This window comes from Crotalus tigris, unplaced genomic scaffold, assembly GCF_016545835.1.
Source record: "Crotalus tigris isolate CLP2741 ecotype Arizona unplaced genomic scaffold, ASM1654583v1 scf7180000023746.1698619, whole genome shotgun sequence".
In the NCBI taxonomy this organism is placed as follows: domain Eukaryota; kingdom Metazoa; phylum Chordata; class Lepidosauria; order Squamata; family Viperidae; genus Crotalus; species Crotalus tigris.
Window position 1 is genome coordinate 322,340 of NW_024100155.1, and position 24,551 is coordinate 346,890.

The following is a 24,551-nucleotide window of genomic DNA, read 5'->3' on the forward strand; positions in this document are numbered from 1 at the left end:
GAAGGAAGAGCGAGGAGGAAAAAGGAAGGAAAAGGGGGAGGGGGAGGGGAAGAAGGGAGGAAGGAGGAAGAGGGGGGAGGAAGAGGGAGGAGAAAAAAGGAAGGAAAAGAGGGGAGGGGAAGAAGGAAGAAGAGGGAGGAGGAGGATGGGAAGAGGAAGGAAGAGGGAGGAGGAGGAGGAAAAAGGAAGGAAAAGAGGGGAGGGGGAGGAGAAGAAGAAAGAAGAAGAGGGAGGAGGAGCAGGACGGAGGAAGGAGGGAGGAAAAGAGGGGAGGAGAGGACGAAGAAGGAGGAAGAAGGAAGGAGGAAGAGGGAGGAGGGGGGAGGAAGAGGGAGGAGAAAAAAGGAAGGAAAAGAGGGGAGGGGGAGGGGAAGAAGGGAGGAAGGAGGAAGGAGGAAGAGGGAGGAGGGGGGAGGAAGAGGGAGGAGAAAAAAGGAAGGAAAAGAGGGGAGGGGAAGAAGGAAGAAGAGGGAGGAGGAAGGAGGAAGAGGGAGGAGGGGGGAAGAGGAAGGAAGAGGAAGGAAGAGGGAGGAGGAGCAGGACGAAGGAGGAAGGAGGGAGGAAAAGAGGGGAGGAGGGGAAGAAGAAGGAGGAAGGAAGAAGAGGGAGGAGGAAGAAGAGGAAGAGGGAGGAAGGAGGAGGAAGAGGCTACAGTGCTGGAAGCGATGCTTGATCGGTCTCCAAGGCCTAAGTGGAAATGCTGCTTAAAATCCACCCACAACTGCAAATTAAAAAGCCGCCTTTAAGTGCTTGCAAATCAGATACGGAAGCTCAGAAGCCGAGGAGAGATCAGCATGTCGGGGTGTCCCGGGGTCGACAAACCATAGAGCCCTCTCAGAGGAGATAAGCACTCGTCGCCAGATGTGTTCCTCCTGGCTAATACGCAGACTGGGCGGACACAACAAGCTAATCCGGACTAGCACAACACAAGCGCGCACACGCACACACACACACACACCCCAGCAGCACAGAGATCCTTGCAGCCAAAGCAGGGAGCTGCCTGGACAACATGGTGGAGGCCGGAAAGGTACTTGCGATGGTGGCTTAACCTGGATGTTAAGAGACCTAACATACAAATAGAATCCCTCCATCTTCCTCTGGAAATCAGATCTGCAGGAAAACAGGGGTGTCAATCACCTCTGTGCCCACACACACACACACACACACAGCAGCCTCAGACTGACCACAGCCAGAGACCAAAGGCTACCCTTGGATGGGCCTCTGGCCTGATCAACAAGAGGTCATTGTCCTCAAAAGTTTAAACTGAGTCAGAGTTCATTGCGGGAATGTTTCACTGAGAAATGAAACAGCTGCTTTGGATTTCAAGGAAGGCAGAATATTATTATTATTATTATGGATCATCGCACAGTCAGCCAGATGTTCAGACTGGATCTGGCATTTTGTCTACCTATCGAGTCCTTACCCAGGACCTGGGATAGGCAGATGTGGATGTTTGATGGTATTACAGATATCGTCGCAGGATGGAAGCAGTTCCTAGTAAGGCCGCCTTTTGCAATTGACTAATAGCGAATCTGTCAATGCCAATGGTATTATTATTATTATTATTATTGCATTTCCCCCCTTCAGTGATAAGGGAATAGGATGGATCCATTCTCCTTCCATGCTGGAGCCTGAGGTTGTGAGCAAAGCATTGATTTCAAAGGCGGATCAGGTCCAGCCTATGGCCCATCGCACATGTCCTAGTACAACAGATGTTGGACTGATTCTGGTTGCCTCAGTCTGAAACACGAAAACCCTGCTGGAGAACAGAAGGGTGGCAACCCTGCTTCAAGGGATGGGATGGGATGGGATAGAATAGAATAGAATATGGAATAGAATAGAAGAAAATATGGAATATGGAATAGAATAGGGAATGGAGTGGAGTGGAGTGGAGTGGAGTAGAGTAGAGTAGAGTAGAGTAGAGTAGAGTAGAGTACAATAGAGTAGAGTAGAGTAGAGTAGAGTAGAGTAGAGTAGAATAGAATAGAATAGAATAGAATATGGAATAGAATAGAATAAAATATGGAATAGAATAGAATAAAATATGGAATGTGGAATAGAATAGGGAATGGAATGGAATGGAATTGAATATGCCCTCTCTGATCAACCAAGAAGGATCAAGCTTTGTCCAATCTGAGAGTCAAGAAGGGAAAGAAAACAACTCAACCATAGGCCATTCTTCAGGTGCTCCAATAGACGTGGAGAAGATCCCAGAGGATAATTACAGAGTGATCATGATTATCAACAATGCTGGAGAGAAACAGGTTTTAAGGGTAGACACACTCACTGGAAACTGAGAGAGACTTTTCAGCTGCAAAATGCGCTGCCTCGTTCTAAAGGAATCCAAGTAACGAAGAAAGAAAGGGAGGAAATTGCGTTGAAGAACCTCTAGGGTGACCTCCAAAATTCTTGGCCGGATGAACCTAAAGCCGATCTCCACATTCATATAAACCGTGAGGGGTCCCTGGTGCTCCCTCAGCTGGCTTCTTTTCTTGCAGATGTTTCATTACCCAACTAGGTAACATCGTCAGTGCTAGAAGGGAGTGGAGTTTGCAGGGAGGAGGAGGACTGTGGGGTCCTCGGTGCTCTCTGAGCTTGCTTCTTTTCTTGCAGACGTTTCATGACCCAACTGGATAACATCATCAGTGCTAGAAGGGAGTGCTGTTTGCTATCAGTTTATAGTCTGGGGTCTTGCCTGTCTGGGTGGGGGTGGGGGTGGTGGTCTTAGACCTTCTTTAGTTGGGCTGTTTACTGATGGCTCTTTGGCGGTTTCTTGACTGGGCTATTACAATCAGAACAACAGAGTTGGCAGGGTCCTTGGAGGTCATCTAGTCCAACTCTCGTCCAGGCAGGAGACCCTACGTACACCATTTCTGACAGAGGGAGGTCCAGTGGTGTTTCCAGGGATGAAACTCCCACAACCTCTGAAGGCAACTCCTGTTCTGTTGGTTGATTGTTCTCACTGTCAGAAAATTTCTCATTTCTAGATTGACTCTCTCCTTGATCCGTTTCCATCCGTCGTTCCTTGTCTGGCCTTCAGGTGCTTTGGAAAATAGGTGGACCCCCCCCTCCTCTCTGTGTTGTTGTTAACTGTGAAGTCGTGTCCGACCCATCGTGACCCCATGGACAACGTTCCTCCAGGTCTTCCTGTCCTCTACCATCTTCTGGAGTCCATTTAAGTTCACACCTACTGCTTCCGTGACTCCATCCAGCCACCTCCTTCTCTGTCGTCCCCTTCTTCTCTTGCCCTTCATCTTTCCCAGCATCAGGCCCTTCTCCAGTGAGTCCTTCCTTCTCATTAGGTGGCCAAAGTATTTGAGTTTCAACTTTAGGATCTGGCCTTCTAAAGAGAGCCCCTCAAATAATGGAAGGCTGCTATCATGTCTCCCTTGGTCCACTAGACTAGCCATGCCTAGTTCCTGCAGCCGTTCTTCATATATTTTAGCTTCCGGTCCCCTGATCATCTTTGTTGCTCTTCTCTGCACTTTTTCTACTATTATATAAACCAGGGATCATATAAACCATGGCTGGCTGAGGAATTCTGGGAATTGAAGTCCACAAGTCTTAAAGTTGGGGACCCCTGATATAAACCATCTATTGACGCTACAGAGATGTACAAGGGTGTTTGTGTATGCGTGTGTGTGTGTGTGTGTGTGTGTGTGTGTGTGTGAAATGATGGATGGATATCCTTGAATGTTCAACCCTGGGTCAAGAACCACTTGCCAAAATGTCGCTAGGACGGAAGACAGAAGGGTGTGCCCAAGAACAAAACATATCATTGAAAATGCCGGCCGTGTATTTCCTCTCGTGCATATATGAATATTCCTCCTGCTTTAATGCTATTCCCCACTGGTGTGTGAAGAAGTACACAATGTGAAGGCTCCTTGAGGGGCTCACCCAAGGCGTGTGTGTGTGTGTGTGTGTGTGTGTGTGTGTGTGTGTGTGTGTGTGTAAGCCTCAGACTGTGCCGCTTTGTGGTGGGAAACCCTTTCTGACTTTTTAATTTGCACAACACAAGCCGAACAGAAGTAAAATACCTGGAAGGCTTGCCACACGGTTCCTGGAGAAACACAATTTAAATATCAGATGATCCCTTCTCATCTTTGAAAGAGGGGGGGGGGGACAAAAAAATTCTCCCTCCACACACCCCAAAGCTGAAACAGCTGTTTCTTCTCACATCAAGACAGGCTTAATGAGTTGGAAGTTTGTATAATAAATATCCTTCCCTTTGAAATGCGAAGATTCCACCGTGAACATGCCTTTGATTTCCCTTTTTGCTTTTAAAAGACTCATTAGAATGGCAGAGAGACAGAGGCACCAGATCTCCTCAATCACTGCGGCTCTCTTCCCAAGAGCAGTGAGCTCCCAAGGTCAGGGGCAAGCAGGAGTTGGGTGGGAGAGGTGGGACAGGGGTGGGAGAGGGAGGCAGCCTCTGAACTGGGCGAGTGGAGGAGCAGCGTCAGGTTATCCATTTTGCTGGAGGAGGAGGATGGAGATGGAGGAGGAATAGTAGAAAGGGATGAGGAGGAGGAGGAGGAGGAGGAAGAGAAGAGATAAGGAGGAGGAAGAGAAATAGTAGAAAGGGGGGAAGAGGAGGAGGAGGAAGAGGAGAATGGAGATTAGGAGGAGGAGAAGAAGGAGGATAAGGAGAAGAGGAGGAAGAGGAATAGTGGAAAGGGAGAATGAGAATGAGAATGAGAATGAGGAGAAGGAGAAGGAGAAGGAGAAGAAGAAGAAGAAGAAGAAGAAGAAGAAGAAGAAGAAGAAGAAGAAGAAGAAGAAGAAGAAGAGGAGGAGGAGGAGGAGGAGGAGGAGGAGGAGGAGGAATAGTGGAAAGGGAGAAGAAGAAGAAGAAGAAGAAGAAGAAGAAGAAGAAGAAGAAGAAGAAGAAGAAGAAGAAGAAGAAGAAGAAGAAGAAGAAGAAGAAGAAGAAGAAGAAGAAGAAGAAGAAGAAGAATCTGATGCGCTCATTTATTCAGCTCTACTACAGGACTACCTGCATTCGTATTTCATCTTCTAAAAGGCATCTAGATGGAGGCAATTCAATAGTTTTAAGGGATGACAAGTTGGCTGAAGCACAGAGAAGGTCTAGAGCAACAGGCTTACTCTAAACATCTCCCAGCTGAAGCCTCCTCTGGGGTCCAAATCCTCTCATAGAAAAACAGTAGGAATTCTTCTTCACTCTACCAAATAGTTCTGGAAAATCTTTTTCCCACGTTTGCCTCTCCAGGCTTGGGATTTGAGGGAAAAAGAGACCAACATCTACTATTTTCCTTTGCTTATAAAGTCTCAAGCAGCCTTGTTCCCAACGCAGGATAATATCTTTCCCTGCTAAGCTTCTTGTTAATTCCCTGTTCTGTCCTTGTAGACCGTCTGCCCATTACAGGGAGACATTTTCACACTTGCAAGCTTAAGGCACACACACACACACACACACACACACACACACACACACACACATCACCATAGCAACAATTATGCAAATTGATGAGATACTGGCATGTCTGCCACAGAAGAGACCCTGGTATCTTGAAACATGAGACCATAATGTGGGGGACTCCACTTGGCTCACAAGGTTGAATCCGGCTTCATTACAGGGTGAGGGAGAAGGAGAATTAACACTGGGCCCCCAATGCTGGAGAACAGAACAGAACAGAACAGAACACAGAATAGAATAGAATAGAATAGAATAGAATAGAATAGAATAGAATAGAATAGAATAGAATAGAATAGAATAGAATAGAATAGAAAATATGGAATGGAATGGAATGGAATGGAATGGAATAGAAAATATGGAATAGAATAGAATAGAATAGAATAGAATAGAATAGAATAGAATAGAATAGAATAGAATAGAATAGAATAGAATAGAATAGAATAGAAAATATGTAATAGAATAGAATAGAATAGAATAGAATAATTAGAAATAATAGAATAGAATATAAAATAGAATGTACAATAGAATAGGACAGAACAGAATAGAATAATTAGAAAGAATAGAATAGAATAGAATAGAATAGAATAGAATAGAATAGAATAGAGCTGGAAGGGACCTTGGAGGTCTTCTAGTCCAGCCCTCTGCTCAAGCAGGAGAACCTATACTGTCTCAGACAGGTGACTGTCTAGCCTTAAAAACCTCCAGTGATGGAGCGCCCACGATGTCTGGAGGCAAGCTGTTCCACTGGCTGATTGTCCTCACTGTCAGGAAGTTTCTCCTTAATTCCAGGTTGTTTCTCTCTTTGATCAGTTTCCATCCGTTGCTTCTTGTCCTTCCCTCTGGTGCTTTGGTGAATAACGTGACCCCCTCTTCTTTGGGGCAGCCCCTCAAATACTGGAATGCTGCTATCATTTCTTCTTTTCTTTAGACTGGCCAAACCCAAATCCTGCAGCCGTTCTTCATAAGAGAGGCCCCCTCTATCAATGTCCTTTGGAGTGAGTTGGTCTTAACTGTCCACTCGCTTAGCCTTGCTATTGCAATTCAAAATAGTTGCCTAAGATTCTCCAGTCAAGAACGTGACCCCCAAATTTGCTTCAGGATGGGAAGTCACACACACACACACACACACACACACACACACATTTCAAAAGAACGTGGTTTGGAACAAGCAGTCCTAGATCTTGTTCTGAGTGTCCCATTTGAATTTCTTAAGGTAGCATATACCCCCACCTATCACCTGGAGTGACCAGATTAAAAGAGCGCAGGAGAAACCAGTAACTGGAAAGCAGAAGAAGAATAAAATAAATGATATTGCAAAGGTTGGGGAGAAAAATAAAATAAGCCAAGCCTGGGATTATTAAAGCAATTGGACGGTGATTCTAAAGTGGTGGAGGAATGTGCTTTTTTTTTTTTCCAAAAATGTAGGATTGGATTGAAATGAGATTAACTGCCCGTGTCATCCCCTGGAGAAATTTTGGGAGACACAGAGAAAAATCTTGAAGTCCCACCCTCCCACAACTACTCTTGAGATCAACTATATGGGGTGATGCAGATGCGTTCCAAGGAGAATTTGGGGGGAACAGGGATGGCGAGCAAGTTGGCAAGGAGAGCATCATGGGTATAGGAGAAGACCTTGGCGTGATGGGGTGAAAACAGGCAGAGCTGACTAGGAGAAGGACCATCTCAATCTCTTCAATCTCTCAACGGCGATGCCAAACACTAGGTGGGACTCCTATGGGTTGAAGCCCAAGACCTCTGAAGATCAGCCGGTGGAATGAGAAAGCTCTTCATGTTTTAAGAGTCCTTCCCGAAAGACGCTGTGAGGTGTTAAATATGAATCCTTTTTGCAGACACAGCAGGGACTCCCTCTCTACTCTGTTCTTCTCCAGTGACGAAGCTCTCAAAACTTCTGAAGGCAAACTCTTCCACTTTTTGAAAGCCTCCAGTTATGGAGCACCTACAACTTCTGAAGGCAACTTCTGTTCCATTGGCTGACTGTTCTCGCTGTCCGACAATGTCTTCTTATTTCTAGGCTGAGTCTCTCCTTGAACGATGGATGGAAACTGATCAAGAAGAGACTCAACCTCGAAATAAGGAGACATTTTCCGACAGGGAGAACCACCAACCAGTGGAACGGAAGTTGCCTTCAGAAGTTGTGGGTGCTCCATCAGTGGAGGCTTTCAAGAAGAGACTGAGATAGCCGATTGTCTGAAATGGGTCTCCTGCTTGAGCAAGGGATTGGGCTAGGATCTAGACGACCTACAAGGTCCCTTCCATTATTCTGTTATCCTTCTTCTGCAAAAGATCAGATGGTTCTTCTCGAGGCGCTTCCGTCCATCTAATCTACCCGCCCACCTAGCCAAGCACACCGAGAGGAAAGTTGGCACCGCTGGAGCTCCCGCGATCCACCAGCCGCCCAACAGATCCTTCTGGACCAGTGGTTCTCAACCTGTGGGTCGGGACCCCATTTGGGGTCAAACGACCATTTCACGGGGGTCGCCAAACCACGCTGTCCGCCATTTTTTCCCTTTTCCCTAGCTGTCCTACTCCCTCTTATTGGTGGCCACACCCACTTGGGGGTCACCACAACATGGGGAACTGTATTATGGGGTCGCGGCATTAGAACGGTTGAGAACCACTGTTCTGGACGGTGTGTCAACCCGACAACCTCAAGGCCGGATCTTCTCCACCGCTTTCTGGAGGACAATGCCCTTCCGAAGATGCTCCAAGAACTCCAACGGGGCTACTCGGAGGCCTTTCCAGCCTCCACATATGGTTCTCCTCCCCTCACACCTCCTCTTCTCCCCCCACCACCAACCTCCCCTCATTATGAGCTGAATCCCCTCCCGGGGTTCTTGTTGTTAGGAGAAGGAAATCGGCCTCTAATCTCTCTTGCCTGCTTCTGTCAGCGGCCGGTCTTTGGCCTCCTGACAGATGTCCTCTAGGCTCCGGGAAGCCAGGCCCTCCAACGGAAGCCCTTCCGGTGAACCAAGGTTGTCGGTGGCATACCCCACCTCCATATCCCCTTTCCCCCTTTGAAGTGGGGGGAGATGGGGGGGGAGGGAGAAAGAGCTGGGCTTCCCCAACTGAAGTGCTAATGTGTTGTGCATTAGCACTAAAAGAAGGGGGCCAACTTACCCAGGGCCGAAGGGTTAATAAAAAGTGGCAGGATTTAACAACTCCTATCCCAGTTGCTTGGCAACTGCAGAAGGTGCCTTTAGGAAGGCTTAATTAATGAATGGGGAGGGGGGGGAAAGGCTTTCCTGGTAAATAAAGCCGGGCGGGCGCGCTGTGCCTTCATTCCCACAACTCTCCCTTCTCCTCGTTCCATCCAGAGAAAGCTTCCCCCCCCCCCAAAAAAAAATATCTCCAGATTCTTCTCCGGTCTTGGGTTGGCGTTCCTGCTCCAGTTTGACCTTTTCTTTTTTGAGAATTGCTTCTTCAAGAAACACTAAACACACCCAGAAATGGATGCACAGCCAAGGGTTGCAGGGATAAATTTTTCCCAAATTCAGGATTTTTCCTGGGCTCCAAGATCACCGCAGATGGGGACCGCAGCCAAGAAATTAAAAGACGCTTGCTCCTGGGGAGGACAGCTAGGGCAAATCTAGACAGCATACTAAAAAGCAGAGACATCATCCTGCCAACAAAAGTGTGTACAGTCAAGGCCATGGTTTTCCCAGTTGCAATGCATGGCTGTGAAAGTTGGACCCTAAGAAAGGCTGAGCGCCAAAAAATGGAGGCCTTTGAACTCTGGTGCTGGAGAAGACTCCTGCGAGTCCCCTGGACTGCAAGGCGATCTAACCGGTCGGTCCTGGAGGAGATCAACCCTGACTGCTCTTTAGAAGGCCAGATCCTGAAGTGGAAACTCAAGTATTTTGGCCACCTAATGAGAAGGAAGGACTCCCTGGAGAAGGGCCTGATGCTGGGAAAGATGGAGGGCAAGAGAAGAAGGGGACGACGGAGAAGGAGGTGGCTGGATGGAGTCACGGAAGCAGGAGGCGTGAGCTTCAATGGACTCCAGAAGATGGTAGAGGACAGGAGAGAGTCACAGAGTCACAAAGAGGCCTCCACAAAGAGGAGGGGAGGGGTGTCAACTTATTTTCCAAAGCACTGGAAGGCAAGGCAAGAAATAATGGATGGAAAGGAATGAAGGAGAGAAACAACCTGGAATAAACGAGAAACTTCCTAACGGTGAGGACGATTAACCAGTGGAACAGCTTGCCACCAGAAGTTGTGGGTGCTCCAGACAGCCATTTGTCCGAAATGGTATAGGGTTTCCTGCCTGAGCAAGGGGTTGGACCAGATGACCTCCAAGGTCCCTTCCAACTTTATCATCATCATCATCCCTGGAGGGTTTGAAGGCTAGACAGCCACTTGTCTGAAATCATGTAGGGTCTGCTGCTTGAGCAGGGGGCTGGACTGGAAGACCTCCAAGGTCCCTTCCAGCTCTTGTTATTCTATTAGTCTATTCTTTTTTCCTTCCTTCCTTCCTTCCTTCCTTCCTTCCTTCCTTCCTTCCTTCTTCCCTCCCTCTATTCCTTCATTCCTTCCTTTGTTCCTTCCTTCCTTCCCTCCCTCCCTCCCTTCTTTCCTTCTTCCCTCCCTTTTCCTTCATTCCTTCCTTTATTCCTTCTTTCCTTCCCTCCCTCCCTCCCTTCTTTCCTTCTTCCCTCCCTCTTTTCCTTCATTCCTTCCTTTATTCCTTCCTTCCTTCCCTCCCTCCCTTCTTTCCTTCTTCCCTCCCTCTTTTCCTTCATTCCTTCCTTCCTTCCCTCCCTCCCTTCTTTCCTTCTTCCCTCCCTCTTTTCCTTCATTCCTTCCTTCTTTCCCTCCCTCCCTTCTTTCTTCTTCCCTCCCTCTTTTCCTTCATTCCTTCCTTTATTTCTTCCTTCCTCCCTCCCTCCCTTCTTTCCTTCTTCCCTCCCTCTTTTCCTTCATTCCTTCCTTCCTTCCCTCCCTCCCTTCTTTCCTTCTTCCCTCCCTCTTTTCCTTCGTTCCTTCCTTTATTCCTTCCTTCCTTCCCTCCCTTCTTTCTTCTTCCCTTCATCTTTTCCTTCATTCCTTCCTTTATTCTTTCCTTCCTTCCCTCCCTCTCTCATTACTGGCGGTCTTTAAGAGACTGGACAACCCCTTGTCCGAAAGGGCGTAGGGGAAGACCTCCAAAGCCCCTTCCAGCTCTCTTCCAACTGACTGATTGATACTGAATATGGAGGAGAATGGATTGCAGCGGAACCAGGGAGGTGCCAAGATGCTGGCCTCAATAAGCAAATTTCCAGGCACAGCTCAGCTGCTATTGGATAGCAGGGCACCTCCTTTGCTGGGGGGGGGGGGCACAGAGCCAAATCCACTACTCAAACTTGCTTGCCTGAATGCTTCTGGAGAAAGGGAGAGAGAGTCGACGGATGCCTTGTAAAGCCCCACTTCTTTTCACAGTGGGAATGGGGAGAAAACCACATCATAATTTAATCCTGGGGCAAAAAAGCATTGTAGCCTCAAGATACACCATCCTCCCCCCCCCCATCCCTCCATAAAACCTGGAGAAGGACGCAGAAGGAGCGCCTTTCAAACTCCTGACCAGGACCGAGAAAAGAAGGACGCAGCCTCTCTCAGCAAAGAGCAAACAAAATAAAGCTTCTCTACAAGAGGCCCTTGCCAGCTACCCAACAGCGAGGTAAGGGTGGAGTAGAAGCCCTGACGTTTCCTGCTGGCTTCCCACAGTCACAGTCGATGGGGAAGCCAGCGGGAAGTCGGAAGTCCGGGACACGCCAGGTCCTCGCTTCTTACTGACAGCAAGAGGTCCTGGTTCACTGTCCAGCTTCCCTGCATGGCCCAGGTCCCACCACCCATCTTGTTTTCTCAGGGAGCAGACACAACCTAGGTCAACACTGACCCCCTCCCCCAATTTATTTTATTTACTCCAGGAGAACTAAGAGATTAGAAGCATTTGAAATGTGGATTTACAGGCCGCTGTTACGTTTAAGCTGGGTTGACAAGATCAGAAACGAGGTGATAAGCCGCCTGGGAAAGCCCAGGGAAATCATCAAAACAATTAAAAAAACAAAAATTGGAATATTTCGGGACAGGTGATGCGACACCCAGAAAAATACGGCATGCTCCATTTCATCCTCCAGGGAAAGATGGAAGGCAAACGAGATCCAGGCCGAAGAAGAACATCGTGGCTTCAAAATCTAAGGGATTGGTTTGGACAAAACTCAGCAACACTTTTTTGTGTGGCGGCTGATAAAAACAGGATCGCCAACATGATCGCCAACGTCCGATAACGGATAGGGAAGAAGAAGGAAGAAGGAAGAAGGAAGAAGGAAGAAGGAAGAAGGAAGAAGAAGAAGAAGAAGAAGAAGAAGAAGAAGAAGAAGAAGAAGAAGAAGAAGAAGAAGAAGAAGAAGAAGAAGAAGAAGAAGAAGAAGAAGAAGAAGAAGAAGAAGAAGAAGAACTAAGTAGACGAGATGCTTTCAAAACTGTAGGACAGTTTGCAGAACTCAAGAAGACGGGAATTAAAACCTCTAAAATTCAACCTGCAGACAATACGAATGGAAAGATTAGGAGAGGGTGATTTTCATGGCCTCCTCCAGCAAAGAGCTTTTTCCTGGGGGACTGTGGTCTAGCCAGCGCCCTTCAGCCACCGTAACATACATGGTTTTGAGGATTATCAAAGGAAAAAAGGAGCCCTTATAGATTGCCCTCAATTCTTGGGAGAAAGCAGCGGCGGAAACCCAAAGGTGCTTTTTTCACAAGGCAACTGGACATTCTTGTTTTCCTTTGAAGACGTTTCGCTTCTCATCCCAGAAGCTTCTTCAGCTCTTCCCGGATGGTGGGGAAGGGAAGGATTTATCCTCCTTGCAGACGGCTGGTCATTTGCATCCTTTGAGAGAGTCGTTGAAGCCACTCGGAGCTTATAAATCCTTCCCTTCCCCACCATCCAGTCCGAGCTGAAGAAGCTTCTGGGATGAGAAGCGAAACATCTTCAAAGAGAAACAAGAATCTCCAGTTGCCTTGTGGAAAAAGCACCTTTTGGGACAACTGTGTCCTGGTTGAGGGAGAATCTCCGTAGACAGAGGCTGAAACGAATTGTAATAGTGACACCACCGAAGATGTGATGTTAAAAACAGATAAACCTATTTCCCCTCTTACAAGAACTGCGGTTCTGACTGAAGCTGATCCAGCCTTGATTTGAGCTGGATTATTCTTTGGGTTGTTATATTTTAGAAGATCACTGCATTGTAAGTCACCATGAGTATCCGCTGGGTTAAAAGGGGTAGGGTGCTGATACCAGGAAATAAATCAGAAATAAAACCCCTCCATCACTCGGCTGCTTAGAATGCATTCGGGACCCGAAGGGGGTCCACAACCTGCGGCATTCCCTTCTTTTTCAAATTTAATCTCCTTCCTTCCTTCCTTCCTTCCTTCCTTCCTTCCTTCCTTCCTTCCTTCCTTCCTTCCTTCCTTTCTTTCTTTCTTTCTCCTTCTCTCTTTCTCTCTCTCTTTTTCTCTCTTTTTTCTTTCTCTTTCTCTCTCCTCTCTCTTTCTTTCTCTCTCTTTTCTCTTTCTTTTCTCTTTTTGTCTCTATTCTTTTTCTCTCCTCTTTTTCTCTCCTCTTTCTCTCTTCCTTGCTTTCTCTCTCTTCCTTTCTTTTTGTCTCTCTCTCCTTCTCTCTCTCTTTCTCTTTCTCTCATTCTTTCTTTTTCTCTTTCTCTCTCCTCTCTCTCTTTTTCTCTCTCTTTCTCTTTCTCTCTCCTCTCTCTCTTTCTCTCTCTCTCTCTCTTCTTTCTCTTTTTTCTTTTTGTCTCTATCCTTTCTTTCTCTCTCCTCTCTTTCTCTCTCTTCCTTGCTTTCTCTCTCTTCCTTTCTTTTTGTCTCTCTCTCCTTCTCTCTCTTTCTCTCTCTCTCTCTCTCTCTTTCCTTCTCTCTCTCTCTAAACATCCGAAGCACGGCTGAGAAACATTTGGAAGGAGCGCTCCCTCAACGAAAACAACCCACCCTATCTAATTTCTGCGCTGAACATGCAAAGCTTTCCTTCTTGTCAATCTAATAGGTGTTTGGGGAGTGAGGATCTGTCCAAAGGAAGAAGGGACTAAACCAAAGGATTTAAAAGAGCCGGGCCATCTGCTGCTCCCTCAACTATTAAAAAAACGCCTGCAATGCATCTCTCTCTCTCTCTCTCTCTCTCTCTCTCTCTCTCTCTCTCTCTCTCTTTCTTTCGTTCTTCCTCAAAACAAGCTCCAAATTGGGAAGGGAACTGTTGGGGAGCAGAGGGATCTCCCAATCCTGGCAAACGAACCATTTTCTTCTCTGCAAAGATGCAGGGCCAAAATCCTCTAGGCAGTCCCCCCCCCCCAGCTGCCTGCACACACACACACACACACACACACACACAGTGCCTCAATGCCCAAGACCCATGTCAGGGCCAAGCCAGGAAGCTGTCAGTTCCTATTCCATGCGGGCTGCGGAGCCCTATTAAAACCGCCTTTCCAGGGAAACGAGGTCCACTGTTTCCAGACCCTGGGAAAGGAGAGAGAGAAAGAGAGAAAAAAAAGGGAGGACTCTGCTTCTCTAGCCTTTGAGTTGGACCCTTGCACCGGCTGGGACTCTGAAGGAGGCAAACAAAAGAACTCTGTGGATGGTTTTGGCTGAAATCCACGTCCACCCTTCACAAGGTTGCAGGTCAGCCTCAGCCCCATTGATTCTTAGCGAGTACAAGCTGTAAGAAGCCCTGATTCAGAAGTTTTTTTTTCCCCTCCTCTAATCCCTCCAGATATTCCTGATCCTTCCATGTGTTTCTGCTTAATTATATATATATTTAGATTTCTTTTTGCTGACAAAGAGTTAAAGATTTAAATGGAAGACTAGTATAGCTATTTCGAGAGGGGACGAGAGCTGGTGGCCTGGTGGTTAACACAACTGCCTAGCACAGTGTTTCTCAACCTTGACCATTTTAAGGCACGTGGACTTCAACTCCCAGAATTCCACAGGCAGCAACGCTGCCTGTGGAATTCTGGGAGTTGAAGTCCACATGCCTTAAAATGGTCCAGGTTGAGAAACACTGCTAGCATGTAGACTGCCCAGGTTAGAATCCCATAAAGGGTGTGGCTAGCTGATGAGGACTAATGAGTCCGAAATAGCTATACTAGTCTCCTACTTAAATCTTTCACTCTTTGTCAGCAAAAAGAAATCTGAATTTGTAATGTATCGCAGTTGCGACTTGAACCTGCTTAACGCCCCTAGTTGGGGGGGGGGGCTCCAAGGCAAAAGAGATGATAAAACAGTAGAACTGCAGTATAGCAGTCAAATCTGCTCAATTAACAGGGAATATTCACTCCCTAAGATCAAAGGCAAGGCATGGGGAAGAGAAACAGGATGGCAGAGGGGATCCTGTCAAGCACCTTCAGACGACTGGGCAAAGAGCTAATCAAAGAGAGAAGCAACCTAGAACTAAGGAGAAACTTCCTGGCAGTCAGAACAATTAACCAGTGGAACCGCCTGCCCTCCAGAAGCGGTGAATGCTCCAACACTGGAAGTTTTTAAGGAGAGACTGGACAGCCCTTTGTCCGAAACGGGATAGGGTTTCCTGCCTGAGCAGGGGGTTGGACTAGATGACCTCTAAGGTCCCTCCCAACAGCATCATCATCATCATCATGGATCATCAGACTGGATTTGGCATTTTTTGTCTACCTGTCGAGTCCTTCCCAAGGACCTGGGATAGGCAGATGTGGACGTTTGATGGTATTACAGATATCGTCGCAGGATGGAAGCAGTTTCTAGTAAGGGCGCCTTTTGAAATTGACTAATAGCAAATTTGTCAATGGCAATGGTGTCCAAGTGGTGCTCCAGTTGTTTTGGGATTGCACCCGAGGTGCCTATTACTATTGGAACTACCCTTGCTTGCCTTTGCCACAGTCTTTCTATTTCTATTTGTAGGTCTTTATTATTATTATTATTATTATTATTATTATTATTATTATTATTATTATTATTATTATTATTACTATTATATTATTATTATTATTATTAATAAAACTAGCTTGAAGCATTCAAGCTGTCTCCTCCTTAACTTTGGGTGATCTCAAAAAGTTAAGCAGGGTCATCCCTGGTTATGGTCTGAATGAGAGACAAGCCAAAGATCCCAGGGCTGAGTCCCAGGAAAAGGCATGGACAAGCTACTTCCCTGAAAATGACTTCAATGCCACCCATAAACTGCCATCCCTGCTTTGGAAAAAGGGCAAAGAAGAACAACTAACCCAGTGGTTCTCGACCTTTTTAATGCCACGACCCCCCCCCAACCGGTTGTAAGTCGAGGACTACTCAACCGGTCGTAAGTCGAGGACTACTCAACTGGTGCAGCACCGTTTGCAGAATGGGACTTTGGGCGGGCTCAGCAGGGCAGAGACAGCCTGGACAATTCCTATTGGCTTTGGAAAGCCAATAGAATTAGACTCTATTCAAGAGAGGAGGACTACTATTCAGGAGGACTATTCAAGAGTCGAGGACTACTCAACTGGTGCAGCACCGTTTGCAGAATGGGACTTTGGGCGGGCTCAGCAGGGCAGAAACAGCCTGGACAATTCCTATTGGCTTTCCAAAGCCAATAGAATAAAAGGGAGTAGCACAGCTAAGGAAAAGGGGGGAAAAAATGGCGGACTGCGTTGTTTGGCGACCCCCGTGAAATGGTCATTCGACCCCCAAATGGGGTCCCGACCCACAGGTGGAGAACCACTGAACTAACCTGATTAAAGGCCTGGAGAATGGTGAAGAACGGCTGCAGGAATTGGGAATGGCCAATTCTAGAGAAAAGAAGGATCGGGGAGGGGGACACGATAGCAACATTCCAGTATTTGAGGGGCTGCCACAAAGAGGAGGGGGGTCAACTTATTTTCCAAAGCACCAGAAGACAGAATGGAAACTAACGGATGGAAACTAAGCAAGGGGAGAGGCGACCTGGAATGAAGGACAAACTTCCTAACAGTGAGGACAATTAACCAGTGGAACAGCCTGCCACCAGAAGATGTGGGTGCTCCATCACTGGAGCAGGGGGCTGGACTAGAAGATCTCCAAAGTCTCTTCCAGCATTATTCTGATGGATTAGCTATGTAGACGGCAGGAGTTTGGCTCAAAACTCTACCCGTGAATCATCATCCATCATCGAAACAATGCGCCAAGCATGCAGTGTGTAAGATAAGGACAGCTTTATTGACCCGCTGCTGGACAGAGATAGGCATGGGCCCCCAAGTTCAATGGCCCATCTTCCTTAGCCATGGAATTCAGGGTAAATAAAGAACTGATGCAACCGAGAATAAATGAGCTAAGTTCTGATAAGGCTTCCTTCTTGAGAAGCCACAGCTGTAGATGTTCTTCAGAGGAGGGACCCATTCCTCCTTGTGCATTACTACCAGACGTCATTTCCCAGCCTACCTAAATATTTCACATTGCCTGTTTTCCCTGCAGCTGCGGTTCCTGTGTGTTCGGAATCTGTTTTGGAGAATGAATGCTGGACAATTAATAGCCGCGGGCTTGTTGAGAAGGAACATGTGTAATGTGTAATCCTAGATGCATTTGTTGGGGCAAAGATGGAGGAGGAGGAGGGGAAGGGGGAGGGGGAGGATGAGAAGTAGGAAGGGGGGCTTATTCCCAATTTCAACCACTTGCAGAAAAGAAATCTACCTGCATTCAGAAGGCATTCAAATCCTAGTATTCCGATTGCGGTCATTAAGTCCGAGACTAGCTGCACTCTTATAAAGGTATCCTGTATCAAAATGCTCAGGATAAGTCATTGTTTTTTTTTTAATATATACATATATATTCAATGATGCAATCTTCGATCTCCGGGAAGAGTATACTCCAGTTATTTATTGTTAAAACAACATTTTAACAATAAATAACAACAAATAACTGGAGTATACTCTTCCTGGAGATCAAAGATTGCATCACTGAACAAATATGCCCGGGATTCGTATTTTTATAACCAGTAAGGACATATAATAAATATATATGTTTTCTGAGGTTTTCGCGGGTGTGTGTATGTAGGTCTTTGGTTGTTCGGGTTTTCTCCCGCGTAAAATTGCAAGTGTCTTGGCGACGTTTCGACAAAGTCCCATTCGTCATCTTCAGGCTGGTGCTTTCAGCTTCGTGCTTCGAGCAGCTGCGGGCAGGAGAGGCGGGACGGGGCAAGGGCGAGGCGGTTTTGGGGCCCTCGGTCTCTAAAAGGTTCACCATCACTGGTATAGGATCTCCTGCCTGAGCAGGGGGTTGGACTAGAAGACCTCCAAGGGCCCTTCCAACTCTGCTATTCTGTTAGAAACACAAGGATGGCTAGAAAGCCAAGGGAGATAAATTCTGGCACGACATCCGAGTCTCCAGGAGTGCCGTGACTTCCAAGGGAAGAGATGAACCAGGGCCTGTCTCGACAGATGGAAGGGACCGTGGAGGTCTTCTCGTCCAACCCCCCTGGCCAAGGCAGAAGATCGTGTTGCAATCCTTTCTTGAAGACCTCCAACGGTGGAGGGACCTTCAGGTTCATGCTCCATCCTTGGAGGCCTTCAAGAAAGGATTGGGCTGCCCTTTGACCGGAATGCAACAAGATCTTCTACTTTGGCCAGGGGGGTGGACGAGAAGACCTCCACGGTCCCTTCCAGGCCTGGGATTCTAGATCAGCAGAGCAGAACATCCACAAGGCTTCCTACAGGGAGAAGGAAGAGCAACCTCTGGCTTACCTTAAGATACAGAAGCAGGTCTTGGCCCCCGAGGACAAGCGGCAGAAGCCGAACCTCTGTTTGCTGTCGATATCCGTGAGGACAAAGGTGAAGTTCTGTCCCACCTGCCCCACCGTGAGGCTGGACATGAAAAGAAGGAAGGGGGGTCAGTTAGTAGCCTGTCGCCTTCCGCCTTGCAAAGTCTCTCAGTCAGGGGTGTACGGCTGTGGCAACTTGTGGACTTCAACTCCCAGAATTCCATTCCATTCTTGTCCTCTCCTCCTCTCCCGTTCCCTCCCCTTCCATTCCATTCCTCTCCTCCCCTCCCCTCCTTCTCCTCTCTTCTCCTCTCTTCCCCTCCCCTTCCTTCTTCTCCTCCCCTCCCATTCCCTTCCCTTCTTCTCCTCCCCTCCCCTCCCCTTCCCTCCCCTCCTATTCCATTCCTCTCCTCTCATCCCCTCCCATTCCCTTCTTCTCCTCCCCTTCCCTCCCCTTCCCTCCCCTCCCATTCCTCTCCTCTCATCCCCTCCCATTCCCTTCCCTTCTTCTCCTCCCCTTCCCTCCCCTTCCCTCCCCTCCCATTCCATTCCTCTCCTCCCCTTCTTCTCCTCTCTTCCCCTCCCATTCCCTTCCCTTCTTCTCCTCCCCTCCCCTTCCCTCCCCTCCCATTTCATTCCTCTCATCCCCTCCCTTTCCCTTCTTCTCCTCTCCTCTCTTCCCCTCCCATTCCCTTCCCTTATTCTCCTCCCCTCCTCTTCCCCCCCTTCTTCTCCTCCCCTCCCCTCCCCTCCCTTTCCATTCTATTCTCCTCTCCCCTCGCATTCCATTCCTCTCCTCTCCTCCCCTCCCATTCCCCTCTTCTCCTCTCCTCTCTTCCCCTCCCATTCCTTCCCCTTCTTCTCCTCCCCTCCCCTCCCCTCCCCTCCTCTTGCCTCCCACTCCACTCCACTCCATTCCATTCCATTCCATTCTTTAAGTCCACAAGTCTTAAAGCCATCAAGGTTGGACAGCCCTGCTTTAAACAGAGCTGGCTAAACCACAGCTCTCCTCCATTCTTACAACCACTCCTTTAGCCACTGTTCAAACTTACAACGGCACTGAAAAAAACATGACTTACAACCATCACAGCATCCCCATGACCCTGGAATCAAAGTTCGGTCACCTGCATGTATATTTACAACCACTGCAGCTTCCTGCAGTGATTTGCTTAAATAACCATGACACAAAAAAAGATCCTAAAACTGGGCATGCCTCATTTAATAGCCGCCTTCATTAGGAATGGATATTCTGCTTCCCAGTTGTGGTCGTAAGCCGAGGACCACCTGTATTCCTTTTGTGCCAAGCTTTTTTTCAAAAACCAAAACCAGCCAATAGAAGTTTTTGCTTCAATTTCCTCCCTTGCCACGGTGCAAACAATATTCTTGAGTCACGCTGGGTCCTCTCCTCCCTCACGGAGGAGAAAAAAAAAAAAATCCTCCGAGGGCGGAGTAAAAGGAGAGCAAGCTACGACTGGATGAAAGCAGCGTGCGTACCTAACGGCCCTGTAATTAGTAAAGGATACAACTCCGAGCAGCTTGAGCCCTCTTTCCTAAATAACAGTTTGTTTTATACCAAAGGACGAACCCGATTACTTATAGTCGGAAAATGCAGCGGGGGGAAAATGCATAACGTGTATTTTAATGTCTTTGTGACTTTGCCAGGTCTTTCCATGAATGCCGCCCCCCCAACACACACACACACAGGAAAATTACAGCCCTGAGTTACCCCCCCCCCAGGGGAGACCCCCACTTTGCAAAGGGGGAATTCAAAAGACAAATGCACCCAAGAGGAGCCGGTTGCTGGAGAAAGAATGAACGGCAACTACACAAAGCCTCCGGGTAGGGTTCTTCCCTCCAATACACAACCCCTGCTCGCTTGTCGTCCTCGTCGCAACTCTTGAATGTCCTCCCAAGGAGACACAACGGGGTGGAGCTGAGCAAACCCATCCACCTCAAGCTTTGAGAAGCTTCCCAAGACCAAGCAGCCTTTTTTCACCATGGTGTTCTTCGAGGAACGACCATCTTTCTCAAGTTCTTCAGATGTTCTTCTCCCCCTGCAAAGGTGCAAAGGCTTAGCCTGGACACAGGAGACTCCATTCTTCTGGCCCCATTTAAGAAGGGTCTCCCATCCCTGGCATCCGAGCCTGCCACTTCTTCAAGGTGTGGTGGGCTCCAGAGGCCTTCAACTCTCTGCCCAGGGCGACCTCTATTAGAAGCTAAAGGACTTCAGTTTCAAGATCGAGTGGGTGGAGGGGTCAAGGCACTTGAGGCCGTCTTCCAAACATGGACCTCTCTGTGAGAAGCCACTTGGTCTCACCACCGCTTTCAAGAAGCAGCTCTTGGAGACCCGATGGACATCTGGGTGCCTGCCATTTTAGTGGAGTGTGGGATCTCACGGCCTTCACTTCTCCTGGGTTTTGGAGAGAACAGGCCAAAGGCAAGATCACAGAAATTTGAATTGGGCCACCCCAGAGAAGAGAGACCATTCTTCTCCTCTCCTCTCTCTTTGCTTCCCTTCCCTCTTCTCCTCTCCTTTCTTCTCTTCTCTTCCTTCCCCTCCCCTCCTCTCTCTTCCCTTCCCTTCCCTTCCCTCTTCTCCTCTCCTTTCTTCTCTTCTATTCTCTTCCTTCCCCTCCCCTCCTCTCTCTTCCCTTCCCTTCCCTCTTCTCCTCTCCTTTCTTCTCTTCTCTTCCTTCCCCTCCTCTCTCTTCCCTTCCCTTCCCTCTTCTCCTCTCCTCTCCTTTCTTCTATTCTATTCTCTTCCTTCCCCTCCTCTCTCTTCCCTTCCCTTCCCTCTTCTCCTCTCCTCTTCTTCTATTCTATTCTCTTCCTTCCCCTCCCCTCCTCTCTCTTCCCTTCCCTTCCCTCTTCTCCTCTCCTTTCTTCTCTTCTATTCTCTTCCTTCCCCTCCCCTCCTCTCTCTTCCCTTCCCTTCCCTCTTCTCCTCTCCTCTCCTTTCTTCTCTTCTATTCTCTTCCTTCCCCTCCCCTCCTCTCTCTTCTCTTCCCTTCCCTCTTCTCCTCTCCTTTCTTCTCTTCTCTTCCTTCCCCTCCCCTCCTCTCTCTTCCCTTCCCTTCCCTCTTCTCCTCTCCTTTCTTCTCTTCTATTCTCTTCCTTCCCCTCCCCTCCTCTCTCTTCCCTTCCCTTCCCTCCTCCCCTCCCCTCCCCTCCCCTTCCATTTAAGAAGAAACACCTGAGCAGGAACATTTATTTATTCCACCTTGTCTCCCTCTTATTGACTCTCCCTGCCCCCATATGGACACTTAACCCCAGTGCTGGCAGCGACCCACACAGATTTTGACATAAGCTTTTGCAGCAGGATATCAATGTCACGAAGGATATCAATAACGAAGAGAAGGCAAAGCGTGATTGACAAGAAGAAAGACAGATAAGAAACAACGGAAATCACACACACACATACACACACCCCAATTTGGGCAATGATGTTCTCAAGGAGGAAATTCAAAGCTCTATAAATTCATTGCAATTCGCCAGATTTGCAGAATTACCCACAAAACAACAACAACACCCCGCAGTTTTAAAAAACGACACGATGTTAACAGCAGAATGGAAATAACGTTGGAAGACAACTTCGTGGAACATCGTGGTGGATCTGACAGAAGCTTCTGACCTGGCTGTGGCTGATTCATGATTATGATTAAAACATTTTTTTTTATTCATTTCTAATCTAAAATAAAAAATGCTAAAAGAAAATAGTAGAAGAGATAGGGAAAGAGAAGGCCGTGACTTCTGACTTCTCCTTGGTGCAGAATAAGATAATGACATCAAACCTCAACTTTTTTTACTTTTCTATAATAGTATGAACTAGCCATTTCTTTCACAACAAACCTATCTAGCCGGTAAAACCCAAAAAGTCAAAGTTTCATTTCTTTTCCCCACCTCAAGCAAAAAGTCCAGAAGTGGTTTCCAAGTCGCGACGAAAAGTGATTGTGTTCTGTTTTTTTAATCAAAGCACTCAGTTTAGCCCAGTGTTTCCCAACCTTGACAATTTTAAGGCATGTGGACTTCAACTCCCAGAATTCCACAGCCAGCAATGCTGGCTGTGGAATTCTGGGAGTTGAAGTCCACATGCCTTAAAATGGTCAAGGTTGAGAAACACTGGTTTAGCCCATCAATTTTTGCAGCCCTTCGTCCACGGTGGGGATCAAAGGATCCTTCCGTTTTTGTACATAAAGTAATCGATTAAAACTTTTTTTAAAAAAAAACAAAACACTCCACTAAAGATCCTTAGGAAAAAAAGAAAAGGCACTATTTTAAAAACCGGTTTGGACGACACGCTCTTTATCAGCCGGCCCAATTTTATTTACGTCGTATTTATTTATTTTTTTCCCCTTTCTGATAACGTTTAGGAATTCAGCCTTACCTGTCCACGTAGAAAGGGAAGCAGAACCGGGCCACCGTGGGCAGAATTTCCTGCGGGGAGAAGAGAAGGGGGGGGGAGGAGGAGAAGAAGAAGAGAGATAATTTAATCATCGAAAGGGACCAATAAATCTAATGTTAACCACGGAAAGACAGTCTTGCAACTCTGCCCCGGCGCAGAAAACCGGAGACAAGATGAGGAGAAATATGCTTTATCAATTACACACCAGAAGAGCCCGGCCAGTCAATCATGGGAAAGAACAAACATGATCAAACTTCATTAAAAATGAAAAATTAATCAAGATTCACACATGGGCAAGCAGCAGGGCCTCCCCGTGGCGGCCCTGGGAAGGAGGGGGGGGACGGGGATGGCCTCGTGCTAACTCGCCTCCGGGGAGGCTCTCCGACCCCGCCAGATGGAGAACAGCAAGGCCACCAGGACCAGCCAGCTGGATCTTTGGCCTGCTCCTTCTCCCCCTCCTCCTGCTCCTCTTCCTCCCCCTCTTCCCTTTCCACTGTTCCTCCTCCCCCTCCCTCCTCTTCCTCTTCCATCTCTATTCTCCTCCTCTTCCTTCTCCTCCTCTTCTTCCCTCCTCCTCCTCCTCGCTTTCCACTGTTCCTCCTCCTCCTCCATCGCTATTCTCCTCCTTCTCTTCTTCCTTCTCCTCCCTCTTCCTCCTCCCTTTATACTATTCCTCCTCCTCCATCGCTATTCTCCTCTTCTTCCTCCTCCTCCTCTTCCTCCCCCTCCCCCTCCTCCCTTTCCACTATTCCTCCTCCTCCTCCTCTTCCTCCTCCTCCATCTCTATTCTCCTCCTTCTCTTCTTCTTCCTTCTCCTCCCTCTTCCTCCTCCCTTTATACTATTCCTCCTCCTCCATCGCTATTCTCTTCTTCCTCCTCCTCCTCTTCCTCCCCCTGCCTTTCCACTATTCCTCCTCCTCCTCTTCCTCCTCCTCCATCTCTATTCTCCTCCTTCTCTTCTTCTTCCTCCTCCTCCCTCCTCCTCCTCCCTTCCTCTTCACTTTCCACTATTCCTCCTCCTCCTCCTCCCGCTTCTCCTCCCTTTCAACTATTTCTCCTCCTCCTCCATCTCTATTCTCCTCTTCTCCCTCCTCTTTCTCCTCCTCCTCCTCCTCCTCTCCTTCTTCCTCCTCCTCCCTCCTTCTCCATCTCTATTCTCCTCCTCCCCTTCTCCCTCCTCTCTCTTCCTCCTCCTCCTCCTCCTCCTTCTTTTCCACTATTCCTCCTTTTCCTCCATCTCTATTTCCTTCTCCTCCTCCCCCTCCTCCTCCTCCTCCTCCTCCTCTTCCCTCGTATCCTAGGAACCAGGTTGGCTGAGAAGCGAAAAGGCTTCTCCAACAGAGCAGAGCCTGCATGAAGGCCAGAGCTGTTCTCACGATCCCGGTCCTCCCGCCACCAGGGCACGGGGATGTCCATGGAAGGAGTTTCACCGTGCAAAAAAAAAAAAAAGGTGCCCAGAAAAGGTGACATATAAGAAATTGCCTTGTGGGGTTGAAGTCTACTTTAATCAGCAGACGTCACTGATGTCTTCTTCAACACTTTAAAAAGAAGTCCTTTTTTTTAACAGGTTTGGGGAGCTGAAGGTTTGGACACAGTCTTCTCAAAAAGCATTTCCTTGTGGGAGGTTGGATCCTCGGAAGGGAAGGATTGTCTCTGTGTAGAAACTTTTCTACATATCTTCCTCTCTCTCCTTCCTTCCTTCCTTCCTTCCTTCATGCATTCATATTTCCTTCTTTCCTTCCTTCCTTCCTTCCATCCTTCCTTCCCTCATTCCCATCTCCTTCCTTCCTTCCTTCCTTCCTTCCTTCCTTCCTTCCTTCCCTCATTCCCATCTCCTTCCTTCCTTCCTTCCTTCCTTCCATCCTTCCTTCCCTCATTCCCATCTCCTTCCTTCCTTCCTTCCTTCCTTCCTTCCTTCCTTCCCTCATTCCCATCTCCTTCCTTCCTTCCTTCCTTCCTTCCTTCCTTCC

The 24,551-nt window shown here is 47.8% G+C and overlaps 1 protein-coding gene across 9 annotated transcripts in view; it reads right to left on the minus strand.

Moving 5' to 3' along the window:
• DENND1A (DENN domain containing 1A) overlaps positions 1-24,551 on the minus strand; it is a 184,795-nt gene that overhangs the window by 100,274 nt on the left and 59,970 nt on the right. For all 9 annotated transcript variants that reach the window (XM_039321490.1, XM_039321488.1, XM_039321491.1 and 6 more), the window contains 2 exons: positions 22,564-22,613; positions 18,163-18,282 (listed from right to left, as the gene is read on the minus strand). In XM_039321490.1, the coding sequence (XP_039177424.1) occupies positions 18,163-18,282; positions 22,564-22,613 (170 nt within the window). The remainder of the gene's footprint in view (positions 1-18,162; positions 18,283-22,563; positions 22,614-24,551) is intronic.